Source organism: Hyla sarda, chromosome 6 (assembly GCF_029499605.1).
Source record: "Hyla sarda isolate aHylSar1 chromosome 6, aHylSar1.hap1, whole genome shotgun sequence".
Classification (NCBI taxonomy): Eukaryota; Metazoa; Chordata; class Amphibia; order Anura; family Hylidae; genus Hyla; species Hyla sarda.
The window spans coordinates 264,831,887-264,849,754 of NC_079194.1; the positions used below are offsets into that span (position 1 = coordinate 264,831,887).

Consider the following 17,868-nt stretch of genomic DNA (forward strand, 5'->3'; position numbering starts at 1 on the left):
TATAGTCATAGCATCTCTGTAATTAGTAAATTGGCTGGGCTATGGTTGAAATCAGTACTGAATCTCCTTCAGGACATGAGATCTGGATGGTTCCGGATTTTTCATGGAATATATGGATAGTGGATCAAATATAAAATATATAAATGAAAAAGAGCATATGAGCATATTTGACCATAGAATTATTGGATAGTATGGGAAAATTTAATCTTGAAGATTACTGTGTGCAAAATTATGTGTGAAACTTGTATATGTATAAACATGTATGTGTTTGTATGGTAGTCCGAGTCAAAGAGTGATGTATATTGAATGAACCACTAAATGTGTATAATGATTTCAAAAGTATAATGAATGATATTTTAGTTTATATCTATCTTATCAGTAGATAATTCAGTGTGTCATGTGTTAATAAATTAAGTGTGTGTATATATGAATGAGATAGAAATATAGATTTGTAATATAAATATCTGTATGAAGTACTTATGTAAAATCATGATTAGAAACTTTAGTGTAAATAGATGTTAAAATATGCTATATATATAAAAAAAAATATATATAAAAATATATATTGGATATTGAATATGATTGTATGGATATAAATATAAAAGGAAAATACACAGGGAAATTAAATAAAATCATATAATGTAAAATGGTTTGATTGACAAATGTGTAGATAGGTTTGATGTGTTATCGGAGTTATTTGATCATTTTAAAATGTGATATTGTGTATGTATGTGCTATGTAGGTATATGGTATGTATGTATTATGTGTTATCATGAATTCTATCTATGTGTAAATGGATGTGGGTATAGATAATTTATAAATGGTTTTGTTTATAAAAAGCGAATATTTCTAATTCTGCATTAAGTCCTTTAGGGGCTAATGTGTCCATCTCATAGATGAATTTGGATTCAATTCTAGACATCTTAGCGATGAAATTGCCTCCTCTCCAGTCTGGCTGTATAGATTGTATAGCGGCAAATTGCGTACCTCTTTTGTGACTGTGGTGAAATTGTCTATAGTGGGCAGATAGTGTATGTTTATTGTATCCTCTTTGTATGTTATAAAAATGCTTTGCTATTCTTTTTTTGAGAGTGCGTGACGTACGGCCTATACACTGTTTATTGCAAGGGCATGTAATGATGTATATAATATTACTACTATTGCATGTCAGTAATTCTTTAATGAAATGCGTTTTGAGATTGGATGAAGATGTGATTGTATCCGTTTTTTTAGGGAATTCTGTGACTTTGCAGTTATTACATTGGCCACATCTGTAGAAACCTGTCATATGAGAAATAGTGGGTTGGATTGTTGAATATTGAGTAGTTTTTAACTGTTTTGTGGTGTGGGCGATTTTTAAACCTAAATTCGGTGCTTTAGTGAAAATAACAGGAGCATGTTTTGGAAGTGATGAACCAATAGTTTTGTCAAGATGTAATAAGTGCCAGTGTTTGTTGATTATTCTTTTGATCTGGTTGTGTGAGGTGTTGAATAGGATAATTAATTTTGCTTGGTGTGTGTCTTCTTCCGGTTTTTTATGGGTGTCATTGAAAAATTGTGATCTGTCTTGTGATCTTGCTTAATGTAATGAGTTTTGTAGTAATGTAACAGGATAATCTTTTTGTAAAAATTGTTGTGTTAGTGTATGTGCTTCGTCCTCAAATGGGTGAGTTTCTGTACAATTACGTCTAATGCGTCGGTATTGTCTGTATGGTATGTTTATGAGCCATTGTGGTAAGTGACAGCTGTCAAAACGTATGTAACTGTTTTTGGATGTTGGTTTATGGTAAGTGTTACAGATGACTTTATTTTCTTGTATTGTAATCTGTAGGTCCAAAAATTCTATTGTCTGTGTGCTGATATTTGGAGGGAATTTTAAATTATGTGTATTGTTATTTAGATGTTCTATAAATTTTATTAACTGTTCCGGAGTGCCTTTCCATATGATGAGGATATCGTCAATATATCGCTTCCAGAGGACAAGGTCTGCGCCGAGTTCTGGAGTGAGTGTGAGATTTTCCCATTGGGCCATAAATAAATTAGCGAAACTCGGTGCAAACCTGGTCCCCATTGCCGTTCCAATTAACTGTAAATAAAAATGACCATTAAAGAAAAAATAGTTATGTGATAAAATATATCGTATGCTGTCTAAAATGAACTGTATTTGATCGGGAGGAATGGTACTGTCTTGTAAGAAATATTTTATTGCTGTAATTCCTTGTTGGTGGTCTATGCACGTGTACAATGAACTGACGTCTAGTGTAGCTAAAGTCCAATTTGGTTGCCAGTCTAGTGATTCTATGAGTTTGATTACTTGTGTTGTGTCTTTAATGTATGATTTAGTTGCAATAAGATGTCAATGTATTCTGATAGATGTGAAGTGATGGATTGGATGCCGGAAATAATGGGTCTACCTGGTTATTGAGTGAGGTTTTTATTTATTTTAGGAATGCAATAGAAAACCGTTATGCGTTTTTCAGTATTCGTGATATAATTAAATTCTTGTTTTGTCAGTATCTGTTGTTGGTAAGCTTGGTTACATAAAATATGTAGGTCTTTTTGAAACTGTTCGGTTGGATTTTGAGTCAAACGTTTATATGTATTAGTGTCCAATAGTTGATTATTGCATTCAGTATTGTATTTGTCGGTGTCCATGATTACTATGCCTCCGCCTTTGTCGGCGGGGCGTATGGTAATATGATTATCTTTTTGAAGATCTTTCATTGCCTGTATTTCTCTTTTTGTCAGGTTTTGTTTGTTGTTAATTTTTAATTTTTTTATGTCATTTTCTATATTGACCTTAAATTTAGTCATAGGATCACTCATCTCTTGTTTTGGATACACTTTTGATTTTTGTTTAAGATTTGTGTGTGTGTATGAATGTGTTGGCATGATGTGTTCTATGGGATTTTTTTGATAATGTTTTTTTAGGCATAATTTCCGCATATATTTTTCTATCCCTATATATATCAAATTTAAAATAGTTTTGAGTTAAGATAAAATTAATACCATCAAGAATAAATTTAATTTGTTCAACTGGCATATCTGCATTTCTCTCTAATGTGTCTTTGATTGCTTCAATGCCTTGCTGATTTATGATGGTATATAAGGAGCTGACATCTGATGTTCCTATATACCATGAGGGATCCCAATTGATGATTTGAGTAGTGTCTCATATATAGGATGGAATGATTTTAACATACGGTTTAAGCATTTGATCTATATACTGTGATACATTGGTTGTGATCCTATGCCCGACACTATTGGGCGACCTGGGGGATGTGTCGGATTTTTGCAATTTGGGTATCTTGTAAAACACCGGTATATGTTTGTGAAGACCGGTAATATATTCAAATTCATATTTCGAGAGGATGCCTACCTCTCTTGGATCTCTACAGAGATTCAACAATTCTTCCGAAAACTGGGACATAGGATCCCCTTTCAATTTTACATATGTAGTTGTGTCGCTGAGTTGTGACATACATTTGGATGTATAAGTAAGAGTATCCATCACCACTATGCCGCCTTCTTTATCGTCTGGCCTGAGGGTGATGGACAGGTCCTGCTGTAATTGTTTAATGGCCGATATCTCCCCAGGTGTGATATTCCCCCATGTGTTTTTTGATGTTTTTATTTTTCTTAGATTGTGTTCAACTGCTTTTTTAAAGGCTGACATATCTGGACTGATTTCTTGTCTGGGAAAAAAATGTGATTTGTTTTTTTAAGAGTAGTATGTTTAAATGTAGATGTAGTCGCAATTTGGGTTTCTCTAGGGTTTTTCATAAAATATTTTTTGAGACCAAGTTTTCAGATGTACAGGGTGGGCCATTTATATGGATACACCTTAATAAAATGGGAATGGTTGGTGATATTAACTTCCTGTTGTGGCACATTAGTATATGTGAGGGGGGAAACTTTTCAAGATGGGTGGTGACTATGGCGGCCATTTTGAAGTCGGCCATTTTGAATCCAACTCTTGTTTTTTCAATATGAAGAGGGTGACACTTCAAGACAGACTTCCAGTATCCGCAGTTTCAGGTGCTGCACAACTCGTATCTTCACAGCATAAATTGCCTTCAGATGACCCCAAAGTTAAGTCTAAGGGGTCAGATCAGGAGACCTTGGGGGCCATCCAACTGGCCCACGACGACCCATCTACTTTCCAGGAAACTGTTCATCTAGGAATGCCCGGACCTGACACCCATAATGTGGTGGTGCACCATCTTGCTGGAAAAACTCAGGGAACGTGCCAGCTTCAGTGCATAAAGAGGGAAACACATCATCATGTAGCAATTTTGCATATCCAGTGGATATGCTACATGATGATGTGTTTCCCTCTTTATGCACTTTCCTGGAAAGTGGATTGGTCGTAGTGGGCCAGTTGAATGGCCCCCAAGGTCTCCCGATCTGACCCCCTTAAACTTTTATCTTTGGGGTCATTTGAAGGCAATTGTCTATGCTGTGAAGATACGAGATGTGCAGAACCTGAAACTATGGATCCTGGAAGCCTGTGCTAGCATTTCTCTTGCTGTGTTGCTATCAGTGTGTGAGGAGTGGGAGAAGAGGGTTGCATTGACAATCCAACACAATGGGCAGCACATTGAACACATTTTATAAGTGGTCAATGACTTGTAAATAACTCATGAAAGAATAAAGTTACGTTAAAACCAAGCACATCATTTGTTTTTCTTGTGAAATTCCAAATAAGTTTGATGTGTCACATGACCATCTTCCTATTAAAAAAACAAAAGTTGGATTCAAAATGTCAGACTTCAAAATGGCCACCATGGTCACCACCAATCTTGAAGTTTCCCCCCCTCACATATACTAATGTGCCACAAACAGGAAGTTAATATCACCAACCATTCCCATTTTATTGAGGTGTATCCATATTAATGGCCCACCCTGTATTTTTGTGATTGGCTGTGAGCGAATTTTAAACCTTTGTCCAATAATGTTATCTGATTTGTATTTAATGTGACAGAACTAAGATTAAAAACTGCACTCTCGTTCTCATCGAAATTCAGGTCTTGGTTATTTTGTTTTTCGGTTGTTCGGGTTTTTCTATGGCGTTCTCTACGTATTCTCTTTTTTTGGGATTTCACTTTTTCTAAGTATATTACTAAATCCACATTCCTATCCTTCCTCCCCTATATTTAACAATTTCCCTTTAAATTCGCATTTCCCACACTCTCCCATTTCTCGTAATAATTTTCTTATAGTCTAACATGATAGTATCCCTTCAATACACATATGCTCCAATTCTCTCACGTTTCACAGGTTACCACACATTCCCTCATTTTTTCTATTTTTTTCCCCATATTCTCAATACTCTTACATTTTTTTTAATTCTTTTTTATATATTTTTATATTTCTATTTTATACATTCCTATCTACTTAAATGTGTCTAATCCATAGATTCACTTTATTCCAATAATTCTATTACATATTTGTTAAATTTTTATTAAGATTTTTATCAAGATCTATTATTCGCACACTTTTTCATTTTTGATTATTTATTCATTCAATGGTACATTTTATCCCATACTTGTTAACACTAAATATTACCCATATGTCTACATTATGAGACAGATTTTTAAATATAAAAACTCAGACTTCCTTACGTAAAACTACCGTATCTAGATACATTTTTATATACCCACATTTTAATACAGTTCTCTATTAAATAGACACTTATTATATAAAGATAAATATGTATATATATGTATGTATAAGTTACTATATACCATGTTTTAGTCTTATGTAAAAATGGATTCCCACCATGTTTTCCATGTTATATAAAAGACATGTTTTAGTCTAATATAAAGATGGATTACCACCACTTTTTCCACAGAATCCCAACTTACTATTTTTTTTCTAAGTGGTTGTGATATCCTCCCATAAAGGGAGCAGCTATACATATAAAAACCGCACTAAAGGACTTAAGGAACTTACTTTTACTTTTAGCTGCTGAGGAAAAGTCCTACGGAGGACTTGAAACGCGTCCAGCTTTCCCTTCTAAGTGCCACTCCATACAGCCAATATCCCACAGACAGAACCCTTCAATTTTCCTTGCATCAAAACTATGCGCAACGCTCCAGCCACGAGGATACGCTACAACGGACTAATTATAAGAGCCGTTACAAGGATCGGATCCTCTACAATTTGCTGTATCTTTTGAGACAAGCAGTGTCTCTAACAGCCGACCATCATTTGTACTAAGCCGGGACCACAGCGCCACATCAGGTACTATGTATACAGCTATGCTGTACTTTTGAAGCGCTGCAGTCCCCTGTTTATTTGCCCAACAAAACCCACTGCATAATTTGAGACCGCAAAATCTCTAGAAGTATGTGTTTCATTCAAGAGAACTAAACCCTTTACACAATTGTATGCATACATTGTATCACTTATCTAGCAACATTATCCTCCGTATAAGCTCACTTCAGAAATTGCGTTGAGACTGCCCAGTCTCTAGCAGCAGGCTCTTTGCATAAAGAGCCTGAATTTATACATCGGATTACAAATGATTCACATACAAGGGGATTCATTTGAACAAAACTACTAAGGCCTCTTTCACACTATGAATTTCTCCGTTTAGGAACTTCCGTCAGAAGTTCTGTCACTACAGCTGCGAAACCCGGCCGTTACAAAACCCCTGACGGCCGTGACTAAATTGCATTGCAGCCTATGGGGTTTTGTAACTGCCCGTTTGCCCTGCATGCAGTAATTTTTCCGCCACGATGAATTACGGGCATATACGGGTGCAAACGGGCAGTTACAAAACCCCATAGGCTGCAATGCAATTTAGATTAAGAGATTAATATGCACTTTATTTTCATGGTACCCACCATCTGAACTATTAGATCAATTTCTCAAGAATATCTCTATTTTTTCGGCTGGCTTATTGGACACTGGATAATTTTGGCTGTTTTATCGGATACTGTGGACACTCTTATATTTTTTTAAATGTTATGAATTATACTAATACCTGTTGATATTAGTTACAATTGCCGTATTATATTTGTATATTTATTGTGTATTTTTATTGTGTATTTGCCGACTCACAAGGGCCCTGTGCGTTTTGACACACACTTTAATTATCATATATATTTTATTATAATAAACATATCATCATCCAATATTCATTGACACTGATCCTCAATTTCCATTTTTTATTCATTGCATTTTACACCGTGGGTATAGGTGTTATTTGAGTAACTCAGGTCCCAGGAAACTAGTTGATAAGAGCCTCTGCTACTCTTTATATTATTTTAATCATATGGACCTACAGAATAAAGAAAAGGTGTCTTTTTTTACTGTAGAAACGGAAGCCCCCAAAATTTACAAAATAGCGTGTTTTTTTTTTCAATTTTGTGTCTCAATGATTTTTTTTTTCCGTTTCGCCGTAGATTTTTGGGTAAAATGACTGATGTCATTACAAAGTAGAATTCCAATTCCAAAGTCCAAAATAGTGTATTTTGGTCACTTTTTATATTATGAAAAAATGAATAAAAGGATCAATAAATCCTATCAATACAAAAATGGTACCAATAAAAACTTCAGATTATGGCGCAAAAAAATAAGCCCTCATACCTCCCCATATGCCAAAAAATAAAAAAGTTATAGGGGTCAGAAGATGACAATTTTAAACGTATACATTTTCCTTCATGTAGTTATGATTTTTTCCAGAAGTACGACAAAATCAAACCTACATAAGTAGGGCATCATTTTAATCGTATGAACCTACAGAATAAAGAGAAGGTGTCATATTTACCGAAAAATGTATTGTGTAGAAACGGAAGCCCCCAAAATTAACAAAATGGTGTTTTTTTTTCAATTTTGTCTCACAATTATTATTTTTTTCTGTTTCGCTGTAGATTTTCGGGTAAAATGACTGATGTCATTACAAAGTAGAATTTGTGGTGAAAAAAATAAGCCATCATATGATTTTTTGGTGCAAAATTGAAAGAGTTATGATTTTTTAAAGGTAAGGAGGAAAAAAACGAAAATGCAAAAACTGAAAAACCCCGGGTCCTTAAGGGGTTAAGGACCGGAACGCAAGGGTGTACCTGTATGCCTTGCTTCCTTAACTGGTTAATGCATATTCAGAAATATAGTAGCACATCCCCTCCTACATTCAACCATACCTCTTCCCTTCACTTGGTTGAACTTGATGGACATCGATCTTTTTTTTTTTTTTAAACCATACTAACTATGTAACATTGTTTAAAGAAGTATTTAATAGAAGAACCTGTTTTCAATGACCATATTGTCTCTTAACTCACAGGGATTAACGTGACACATGATGCTATGGCGTGGCTTGTGTAAAGAGGCAATCCAACTATGTATGCTACAGGCTCATCGCTGTGCTGGAACTTATACCTGGTAAGGTGGTTTATGTGACATGGCCCATTGTATTTAAGGGGGTACTCCGCTGCTTAGACATCTTATCCCCTATCCAAGGGGATAAGATGCCTGATCGCGGGAGTCCCGCCGCTGGGGACCCCCGTGATCTTGCACACGGCACCCCGTTTGTAATCAGTCCCTGGAGCGTGTTCGCTCCGGGTCTGATTACCGGCGACCACAGGGGCGACGGCGTGTGACGTCATGCTCCGACCCTCAATGCAAGCCTACGGGAGGGGTCGAGATAGCTGTCACGTCCCCTCCCATAGGCTATCCTTTGGATAGGGGATAAGATGTCTAAGCACCGGAGTACCCCTTTAAGCCAGAAAGATTGTTAGACTAATACTGACTGGAGAGAGTAGCTTTGTAACTGTGACTATGCAATAATACAACTCCTACTCCGTTCATGTAGTACTGAAGTCATGAATGTTATTTACAACCTGCTGCTTTAATCTTATCTCAATTAATACCGTATATATACTCGAGTATAAGCTTACCTGAATATAAGCTGAGGTCCCTAATTCCACCCAAAAAACCTGGAAAAACGTATTGACTCAAGTATAAGCCTAGGGTGGGAAATACATCATCCCTTTTATCATCCAGAGTGCCCCCCTTTTCACCGTCATTATACAGACCCCCCTCTCATTGTCTGCTCACCTCCCCAGTTGTTGCTTTCTCGGTCCTGTTGCCTAGTAGCTGCAGGGACCATGCGCATACTAGTGGGAAGGGTGAGCCGGTTCGGGTCATCCATCTTCACCGGGAGGCCCTCTTCTCCGCATCAGCCCCGGACTAGTGATGCTACATTGATGCCGCCGTGCAGGGACCCCCCCCTGACGTCATGGATGTCTGGTGCGCACGGACGTCTTTGTGTAATGGTCAGTAAGAGGAGAGTAAAAAAAAGGGGGTACTGGACGAGCGCTACTGCTGAAATAAAATGGATGCGGAACGCCAATAAAGCACAGGACAGTTTATTATGGTTTAGAACAAACTGACAACGCGTTTCGGCACCAGCATGTGCCTTCCTCAGGTCCATAAAATGAATAATTACGGCGTCCTGGAGCCTCTGGTGTGCCTCTAACAACGGCCGGGACCCGGGGCTAATAGCGCGTGGCATTGATTGCGCTGCCGCCCGCTATTAACCCTTTAGACGCGGCGTTCAAAGTTGAACGCCGCGTCTAAAATGAAAGTGAAACCATGCTGGTTAGCTCAGGGAGCTGTTTGGGATAGCTGCGGTGAAATCGCGGCATCCCGAACAGCTTACAGGACAGCTGGAGGGTCCCTACCTGCCTCCTCGCTGGCCGATCGCCGAATGACTGCTCAGTGCCTGAGATCCAGGCATGAGCAGACAAGCGGCAGAATCATCGATCACTGGTTTCTTATGAGAAACCAGTGATTAATGTGAAAGATCAGTGTGTGCAGTGTTATAGGTCCCTATAACACTGCAAAAAAAAGTGAATAAAGATCATTTAACCCCTCCCCTATTAAAAGTTTGAATCACCCCCCTTTTCCCATAAAGAAAAACAGTGTAAATAAAATAAAAAATGTGGTATCGCTACGTGCGGAAATGTCTGAATTATAAAAAATAAATCATTTGTTAAAACCCACGGTCAATGGTGTGCGCGCAAAAAAATTCCAAAGTCCAAAATAGTGCATTTTTGGCCACTTTTTATATCATGAAAATATGAATAAAAAGCGATCAATAAGTCCTATCAATGCAAAAATGGTACCGCTAAAATCTTCAGATCACGGCGCAAAATATTAGCCCTCATACCGCCCCATACGCGGAAAAATAAAAAAGTTATAGGTGTCAGAATATGACAATTTTAAACGTATATATTTTCCTGCATGTAGTTTAGATTTTTTCCAGAAGTACAACAAAATCAAACCTATATAAGTAGGGTATAATTTTAACCGTATGGACCTACAGAATAAAAAGGTGTCCTTTTTACTGAAAAATGTACTGTGCAGAAATGGAAGCCCCCAAAAGTGACAAAATGGCGTTTTTTTCAATTTTGGCTCACATAGATTTTTTTTTCCGTTTCGACGTAGATTTTTGGGTAAAATGACTGATGTCATTACAAAGTAGAATTGGTGGCGCAAAAAATAAGCCATCATATGGATTTTTAGGTGAAAAATTTAAAGAGTTATGATTTTTTAAAGGTAAGGAGGAAAAAACTAAAATGCAAAAACGGAAAAACCCTGGGTCCTTAAGGGGCTAAGGACCCAGTCCATTTTCACCTTAACTCCTTGGGGACGGAGCCCATTGATAACCCTAAGTACGGGAGCATTTTCTTGCAATTCTGACCACTGTCACTTTAAGCATTAATAACTTTAGGATGCTTTTACTTTTCATTCTGATTCAGAGATTATTTTTTCGTGACATATTCTACTTCATGTTAGTGGTAAATTTTTGTTGATACTTGAATCATTTCTTGGTTAAAAATTCAAAAATTTGATGAAAAAATAGAAAATTTTGCATTTTTCTTACTTTTGAAGCTCTCTGCTTGTAAGGAAAACAGACATTCCAAATAAATGATATATTTATTCACAAATACAATGTGTCTACTTTATGTTTGCATCATAAAGTTGACATGTTTTTACTTTTGGAAGACATCAGAGGGCTTCAAAGTTCATCAGCAATTTTTCACAAAATTTTCTAAATCTGAATTTTTCAGGGACCAGTTCAGTTTTGAAGTGGATTTGAGGGCCTTCATATTAGAAATATCAAATAAATTACCCCATTATAAAAACTGCACCCTAAAAAGTATTCAAAATGACATTCAGAAAGTTTGTTAACCCTTTAGGTGTTTCACAGGAATAGCAGTAAAGTGAAGGAGAAAATTCCAAATCTTCATTTTTTACACTCGCATGTTCTTGTAGACCCAGTTTTTGAATTTTTACAAGGGGTAATAGGAGAAAATGCCCCCCAAAATTTTTAACCCAATTTCTCTCGAGTAAGGAAATACCTCATATGTGTATGTCAAGTGTTTGGAGAGCACAGTAGAGGGCTCAGAAGGGAAGGAGCGACAATGAGATTTTGGAGAGTGAATTTTGATGAAATGGTTTTTGAGGGGCATGTCACATTTAGGAAGCCCCTATGGTGCCAGAACAGAAAATAAAAAACACATGGCATACTATTTTGGAAACTACACTCCTCAAGGCACGTAACAAGGGGTCCAGTGAGCCTTAACACCCCACATGTGTTTGATGACTTTTCGTTAAAGTCATATGTGTAAATGAAAAAATAAAATTTCACTTAAGTGTTTTTTTTTCCCCAAATTTACCATTTTTACAAAGGGTAATGGGAGTAAATTCCCTCCAAAATTTGTAACCCCATCTCTTCTGAGTATGGAAATACCCCATGTTAGGGCGTAAAATGCTCTGTAGGCAAACTACAATGCTCAGAAGAGAAGGAGTCACATTTGGCTTTAGGAAAGCAAATTTTGCTGAAATGGGTTTTGGGGGTCATGTCGCATTTAGGAAGCCCCTATGGTGCCAGAATAGCACAAAATACCCACATGGCACACTATTTTGGAAACTACACCCCTCAAGGCGTGTAACAAGGGGTACAGTGAGCCTTAACACCCCACAGGTGATTAACAAACTTTCGTTAAAGTGGGACGTGAAATAAAAAATTAGATTTTTAACACTGAAATGCTGGTGTTACCCAAAACTTTTCATTTTCACAAGGAGTAATAGGAGAAAATGCCCCACAAAACTTGTAACCCCATTTCTCTCGAGTAAGAAATACCTCATGTGTATGTAAAGTGCTCTGTGGGTGCACTAGAGGGCTCAGAAGGGAAGGAGCAACATTGGGCTTTTGGAGAGCGAATTTTGCTGAAATGGTTTGTGGGGGCATGTCTCATTTAGGAAGCCACCATGATGCCAGAACCGTAAAAAAACAAAAAACACATGGCACACTATTTTGTGAAACTACACCCCTCACAGAACTTAATAAGGGGTGCAGTGAGCATTTATACCCCACTAACATTTGACAGATCTTTGGAACAGTGGGCTGTGCAAATGAAAAATTGAATTTTTTATTTTTACGGAGGACTATTCAAAAAATCTGTCAGACACCTGTTGAGCGTAAATGCTCACTGTACGCCTTGTTACGTTCCGTGAGGGGTGTAGTTTCCAAAATGGGGTCACATGTGGAGGGGGTCCACTGGTCTGGTACCATTGGGGCTTTGTAAACACACATAGCCTTCAATTCCTCTAATTCTCTCTCAAAAAGCCCAATGGCGCTCCTTCTCATGTTCCCACCTCGCCGCCCGTGTCCCCCCCCCCCCCCCCCGCTCTTCCCTGACTTCGATCTGTGGCCAGAGCAGGGGAAATTAACTCTAACCCCCCCGCCCCCCTCCTGCCATTGGTGGTCAGCCTGACCAACCAATGGCAGGGGATAGGAGGGTGTGGCAACACTGCCACCTCACTCCTATCTTTTAGGATGGTCGGAGTTGTCTCTGACAGCTCCGATTATTCTTATTTTCCAGGCGATCGGGCAAATCGTTGGTCTGAATTGACCAACAATTTGCCTTGATCGCTGACATAGATATCAGCATTCATCCCGTTCCGATCACTGCCCGGCGAGTGGCGGTGATCGGAAATGATAGAGGGCGTATGGATACGCCCTCCGTCCTTAAGTGACGGGACGCCAGTGTGTATGCATACGCCATTCGTCCCCAAGGAATTTAGGATCCGGCCATTTTTTGCACATCTCACCACTGTCTTTTTAAGCATTAATAACTGGGATGCTGTTACTTTTCATTCTGATTCCGAGATCGTTTTTTCGTCACATATTCTACTTTATGTTAGTGGAAAAATGTAATTGATACTTGCATAATTTCTTGGTGAAAAATTCCCAAATTTGATGAAAAAAATTGAAAACTGGATTTTTTTTTCTTTGAAGCGCTCTGCTTATAAGGAAAATGGATATTCCAAATAAATTACATTTGATTCACATACACAATGGCCCACATTTATCACTGTCTTTAGACAGTTTTTTCATTTTAAATTTCTCCTCCTTAACTTTAAAAAATCATAACTCTTAAAATTTTTCACCTAAAATTCTATATGATGGCTTATTTTTTGTGTCACTAATTCTACTTTGTAATGACATTAGTAATTTTACCCAAAAATCTACAGTGAAACGGGGAAAAAAATCAATGTGTGACAAAATTGATGAAAAAACACTATTTTGTAAGTTTTGGGGGCTTCTGTTTTTACGCAGTACATTTTTCGGCAAAAATTACACCTAATCTTTATTCTGTAGGTCCATACGGTTAAAATTATATTGTATAGGTTTGATTTTGTGTCACTTCAGAAAAAAATCATGAATACATGCAGGAAAATTTATACGTTTAAAATGGTCATTTCTGACCCCTATAACTTTTTTATTTTTCTGTGTTCAGGGCGCTACGAGGGCTCATTTTTTGTGCAGTGATCTGAAGTTTTTAGCGGTACCATTTTTGCTCTGATCAGACTTTTTGATCACTTTTTATTCACTTTTTTGTGGTATAAAAAGTGATCAAAAATGCGCTATTTTATAATTTTTTTTGCGCGTACGCCATTGAATGTTCGGTTTAAAAAGCAGTATATTTTTATAATTCGGACATTTTCGCACGCGGTGATACCACATGTGTATTTTTATTTACACTGTCTTATTTTGTTACTAGGAAACGCCGGGTGATTCAAACTTTTAATTCAGAAGGGAATACCTGAAAGGGTTAACTTTGTTTTTACCCTTTTTTTTGCAAAATGATAGGTCTCTATGGCACCTATCAGCTTGCAATGGCTGATTTCATTCACAGACATGGCACCAATCATTGAAATCGGTGATTGATTGCTCAAGCCTGGATTTCAGGCTTGAAGCATTCAATCGGCGATCGGACTGCAGGAAGGAAGGTAAGAGACCTTCCTCCTGTAGTACAGCTGTTCAGGATGCCGCAATTATGCCGCGGCGATCCCGATCAGCTCCCTGAGCTAGCCGGGCACTTTCACTTTCGTTTTTAGCAACGCGGCTAAAGGGTTAATAGCCGCGATCGGCTTCACTATGACGCCGGGCCCGCCGCGATATGATGCAGGGTTACCGTGTTACCCCGCGTTATTTCGCAGGACCGGGACACATGACGTAGTGTGTCCTTAAGGGGTTAAGAAGCCCCTATGGTGCCAGAACAGCAAAAAAAAATAAAAAAAAACACATGGCATATGATTTATGAAACTACACACCTAAAGGAAAGTAACAAGGGGTCCAGTGAGCCTTAACACCCCACAGGTGTTTGACGACTTTTCGTTAAATTTGGATGCGTAAATTATTTTATTCGTTTTTTTCAACAAAAATGCTAGTTTTCCCCCAAATTTTAATTTTTTTCAAGGGGTAATAGGAGCAAATGCCCCCAAAATTTGTAACCTCATCTTTTCTGAATATGGGAATACCCCATGTGTGGACGTCAAGTGCACTGCAGGCCCACTACAATGCTCAGAAGAGAAGGAGTCACATTTGGCTTTTGGAAAGCAAATTTTGCTGAAATGGTTTTTGGGGGGGCATGTCCCATTTAGGAAGCCCCTATGGTGCCAGGACAGCAAAATAAAAAACCCACATGGCATACTATTTTGGAAACTACACCTCTCAAGGAACGTAACAAGGGGTACAGTGAGCCTTAACACACACCAGGTGTTTGACGACTTTGCGTTAAATTTGGATGTGTAAAGGATTTTTTATTTATTTTTCACTAAAATGCTAGTTTTCCCCCAAATTTTACATTTTTACAAGGGGTAACAGGATAAAATTTGTAACCCCATATCTCTTCTGAGTATGGAAATACCCCATGTGTGGACGTCGAGTGCTCTGCTGGCGCACTACAATGCTCAGAAGAGAAGAAGTCACATTGGCTAATTTTGCTGAAATGGGTGTAGGGGGGGCGTATATTGCATTCAGGAAGCCCCTATGGTGCCAGAATAGAAAAAAAACTGCACCCCTTAAGGAATGTAACAAGAGCTACAGTGAACCTTAAGGGTACGTTTACACTGACAAATATGTGATATGTGCGAGGATTTTGCTCTGAACAAATCCGCTCAGAAATTACTTTTTTTTTTTTTTCCTGCGCGGAATGTGCGTGGAATTCCGCACAGAAATCAGTGTGGAATTCAGCAAGGCATAGGAGAAAGTGTTTAAAAAAAAAAATTCTTTGCGAGAATTCCGCGGGAGTTCCACGCAAAATCCATGCAATTTCCGTGCAAATTCTGTGCTGATTCCCCGCGAAAGTGTGGCGGACTGAAATTTTTTTTTCCTTTGAGTTCTATGGGATTAGGACGTGAATTCCGCATGAAGAAAGAACATGTTCATTCTTCATGCGGAACGGAAGTAAATGACAGAATTCCGCTAGCGGAAATTTAATTTCATACTATGGGTTTTTCACTGCTGAATGATTTGGAGAGGAATAAGTGAGCAGAGGAAATTCCTCTCCAAACCTTCAGTGTGAACATACCCTAACATTGCACAGGTGTTTGACGACTTTGGATGTGTAAATGATTTATTTTTATTTTTTTCCCTAAAATGCTGGTTTTTCCCCAAATTTTACATTTTTACAAGGGGTAATAGGAGCAAAACAGGGATGTGGAATTCCTATCGCCCGACGCCCGGGACATGCAGTTCTGGGTGCCGGGCAGGTGATTTCTTCAGGCATTTAGCCCTGCTTCGGGCAAGCAACGATAAATGCCAGAAGAATTCACTCAGGTCCGCTCACACTGTTAATGTACTTACATCTCCCTGCAGCAGTCTATAACGAGACTTCCTTGCGGGGATGCGCACAATTGGTGACGTCGTTACATACGCAGCTCAGGACGCTGACGTCTTGTGTGGCACCTGTGATGACGTCACCTATCGCGCGCATCCCTGCAAGGAAGTCTCATTATAGACTGCTGCAGGGAGATGTAAGTACAGTAACAGTGTGAGCGGACCTGTGTGAATTCAGAGTGAGTGAATGAGATAAACTTGCCTAATGTGAGGACCTGCCTGATCACCAGGGGAAAAACTATATTCTTAAGGGGCATAATTGCTTAAATACCGGGGGTAATATCTATCTGAGAACCTGTATAAACCTAGTAGGTAGACAGGCCCCCAGATAAATATGATCCCCATCAGTGATGGGGGTCATAGCTATCTGGGGGCCTGTCTTCATATGGGGGAGCCCTACCTGATTGGGGTCATATCTATCTGGGGGCCTCAGGGATGTGGAAATTGTATCGCCCGAAACCCGGGACATGCAGTTCCGGGCACTGGGCAGGTGAATTCTTCAGGCTCAGGGCAAGCAGGGTTAAATGCCTAAAGAATTCACATATAACTGGGCAATCAGTTTTGCCCTGTAACTTAATTCCTGATCTGTGCACTGCAGCCTATAGCGACCCGCGCAGGACGACAGCGACCCGGCGTATGCGCATGTGATGACGTCACTCATCACGCGCCTGTCCGTCCGGATCGAGGATGCGGTCCAGTAACAACAGTGACCGCCGAGTCCCTGAGCCTGCCGGAGCAGACATGGGGCCGGAGGGCAGGTAGCAGGGGATCAGAGAGGAGGGGAGGTTTGGTAAATAATGTGGGAGAGGAGAGGGTTGGGCTGAAATATAATGACACGAGGGGCATCAGAAGGGAGGAGGGGTATAATGACACAGGGGGCATCAGAGGGGGGATATAATGACACAGGGGCCATCAGAGGGGGGGGAATATAATGACACAGGGGGCATCAATGGGGGCGGAATATAATGACACGGGTGGAATATAATGACACAGGGGGCATCAGAGGGGGGAAATATAATGACACAGGGGTCATCAGAGGGGGTAACATAATGGCGCTGGGGGCCCTACTTGATAAAGGGACATACCTACCTGAAGGGGGACTACCTACTTAAAGGAATACTGTAGTGCAAAATAATTTATCCCCATAAGTGATAGATTGCGGGGGTCTGACCACTGGGACAACCCCCCATCTCTTGTATGAGGCCCGAGCAGACGGCATGAAGGGAATTTTCCGTCCCTGCAAGACACGGCTGCTGAAATGCCCCCTCCATGTATCTATGGGATACATTGGAGGGGGGGGGGGGGGTGTCGGTCGCTGCTTCATGCGGACAAGCCCCCATTCCTGCCGGGCCCCTTACAAGAGATCGGGGGGGGGGGGGTTCCCAGCAGTCAGGATAAGTTATTTTGCACTGCAGTATTCTATTAATGGGGCGGACTTACTTATCATGGACCCTATACACCTAATGGGGTTACATACTGGTCTGTATATCAAGTTTTCTCTATCGGCTCCATTGGGGGACACAGACCCTGGGTATATGCTGCTGTCTCTAGGAGACATGACACTATGGTAACCAAAAAGTCGGCTTCTCCCAGCAGGATATACCCGCCTCCAGGCCACTGAGCAATTCAGTTTTTGCTTAGTGTCTTAAGGAGGTGGACATGGTCTG

General features: G+C 39.4%; 1 protein-coding gene across 11 annotated transcripts in view; it reads left to right on the forward strand.

Annotated features, from left to right (window-relative positions):
* Positions 1-17,868, forward strand: part of DNAJC4 (DnaJ heat shock protein family (Hsp40) member C4) — a 241,864-nt gene that overhangs the window by 37,413 nt on the left and 186,583 nt on the right. For all 11 annotated transcript variants that reach the window (XM_056527211.1, XM_056527210.1, XM_056527203.1 and 8 more), the window contains one exon: positions 8,291-8,388. In XM_056527211.1, the coding sequence (XP_056383186.1) occupies positions 8,306-8,388 (83 nt within the window). In that variant the 5' untranslated portion in view covers positions 8,291-8,305. The remainder of the gene's footprint in view (positions 1-8,290; positions 8,389-17,868) is intronic.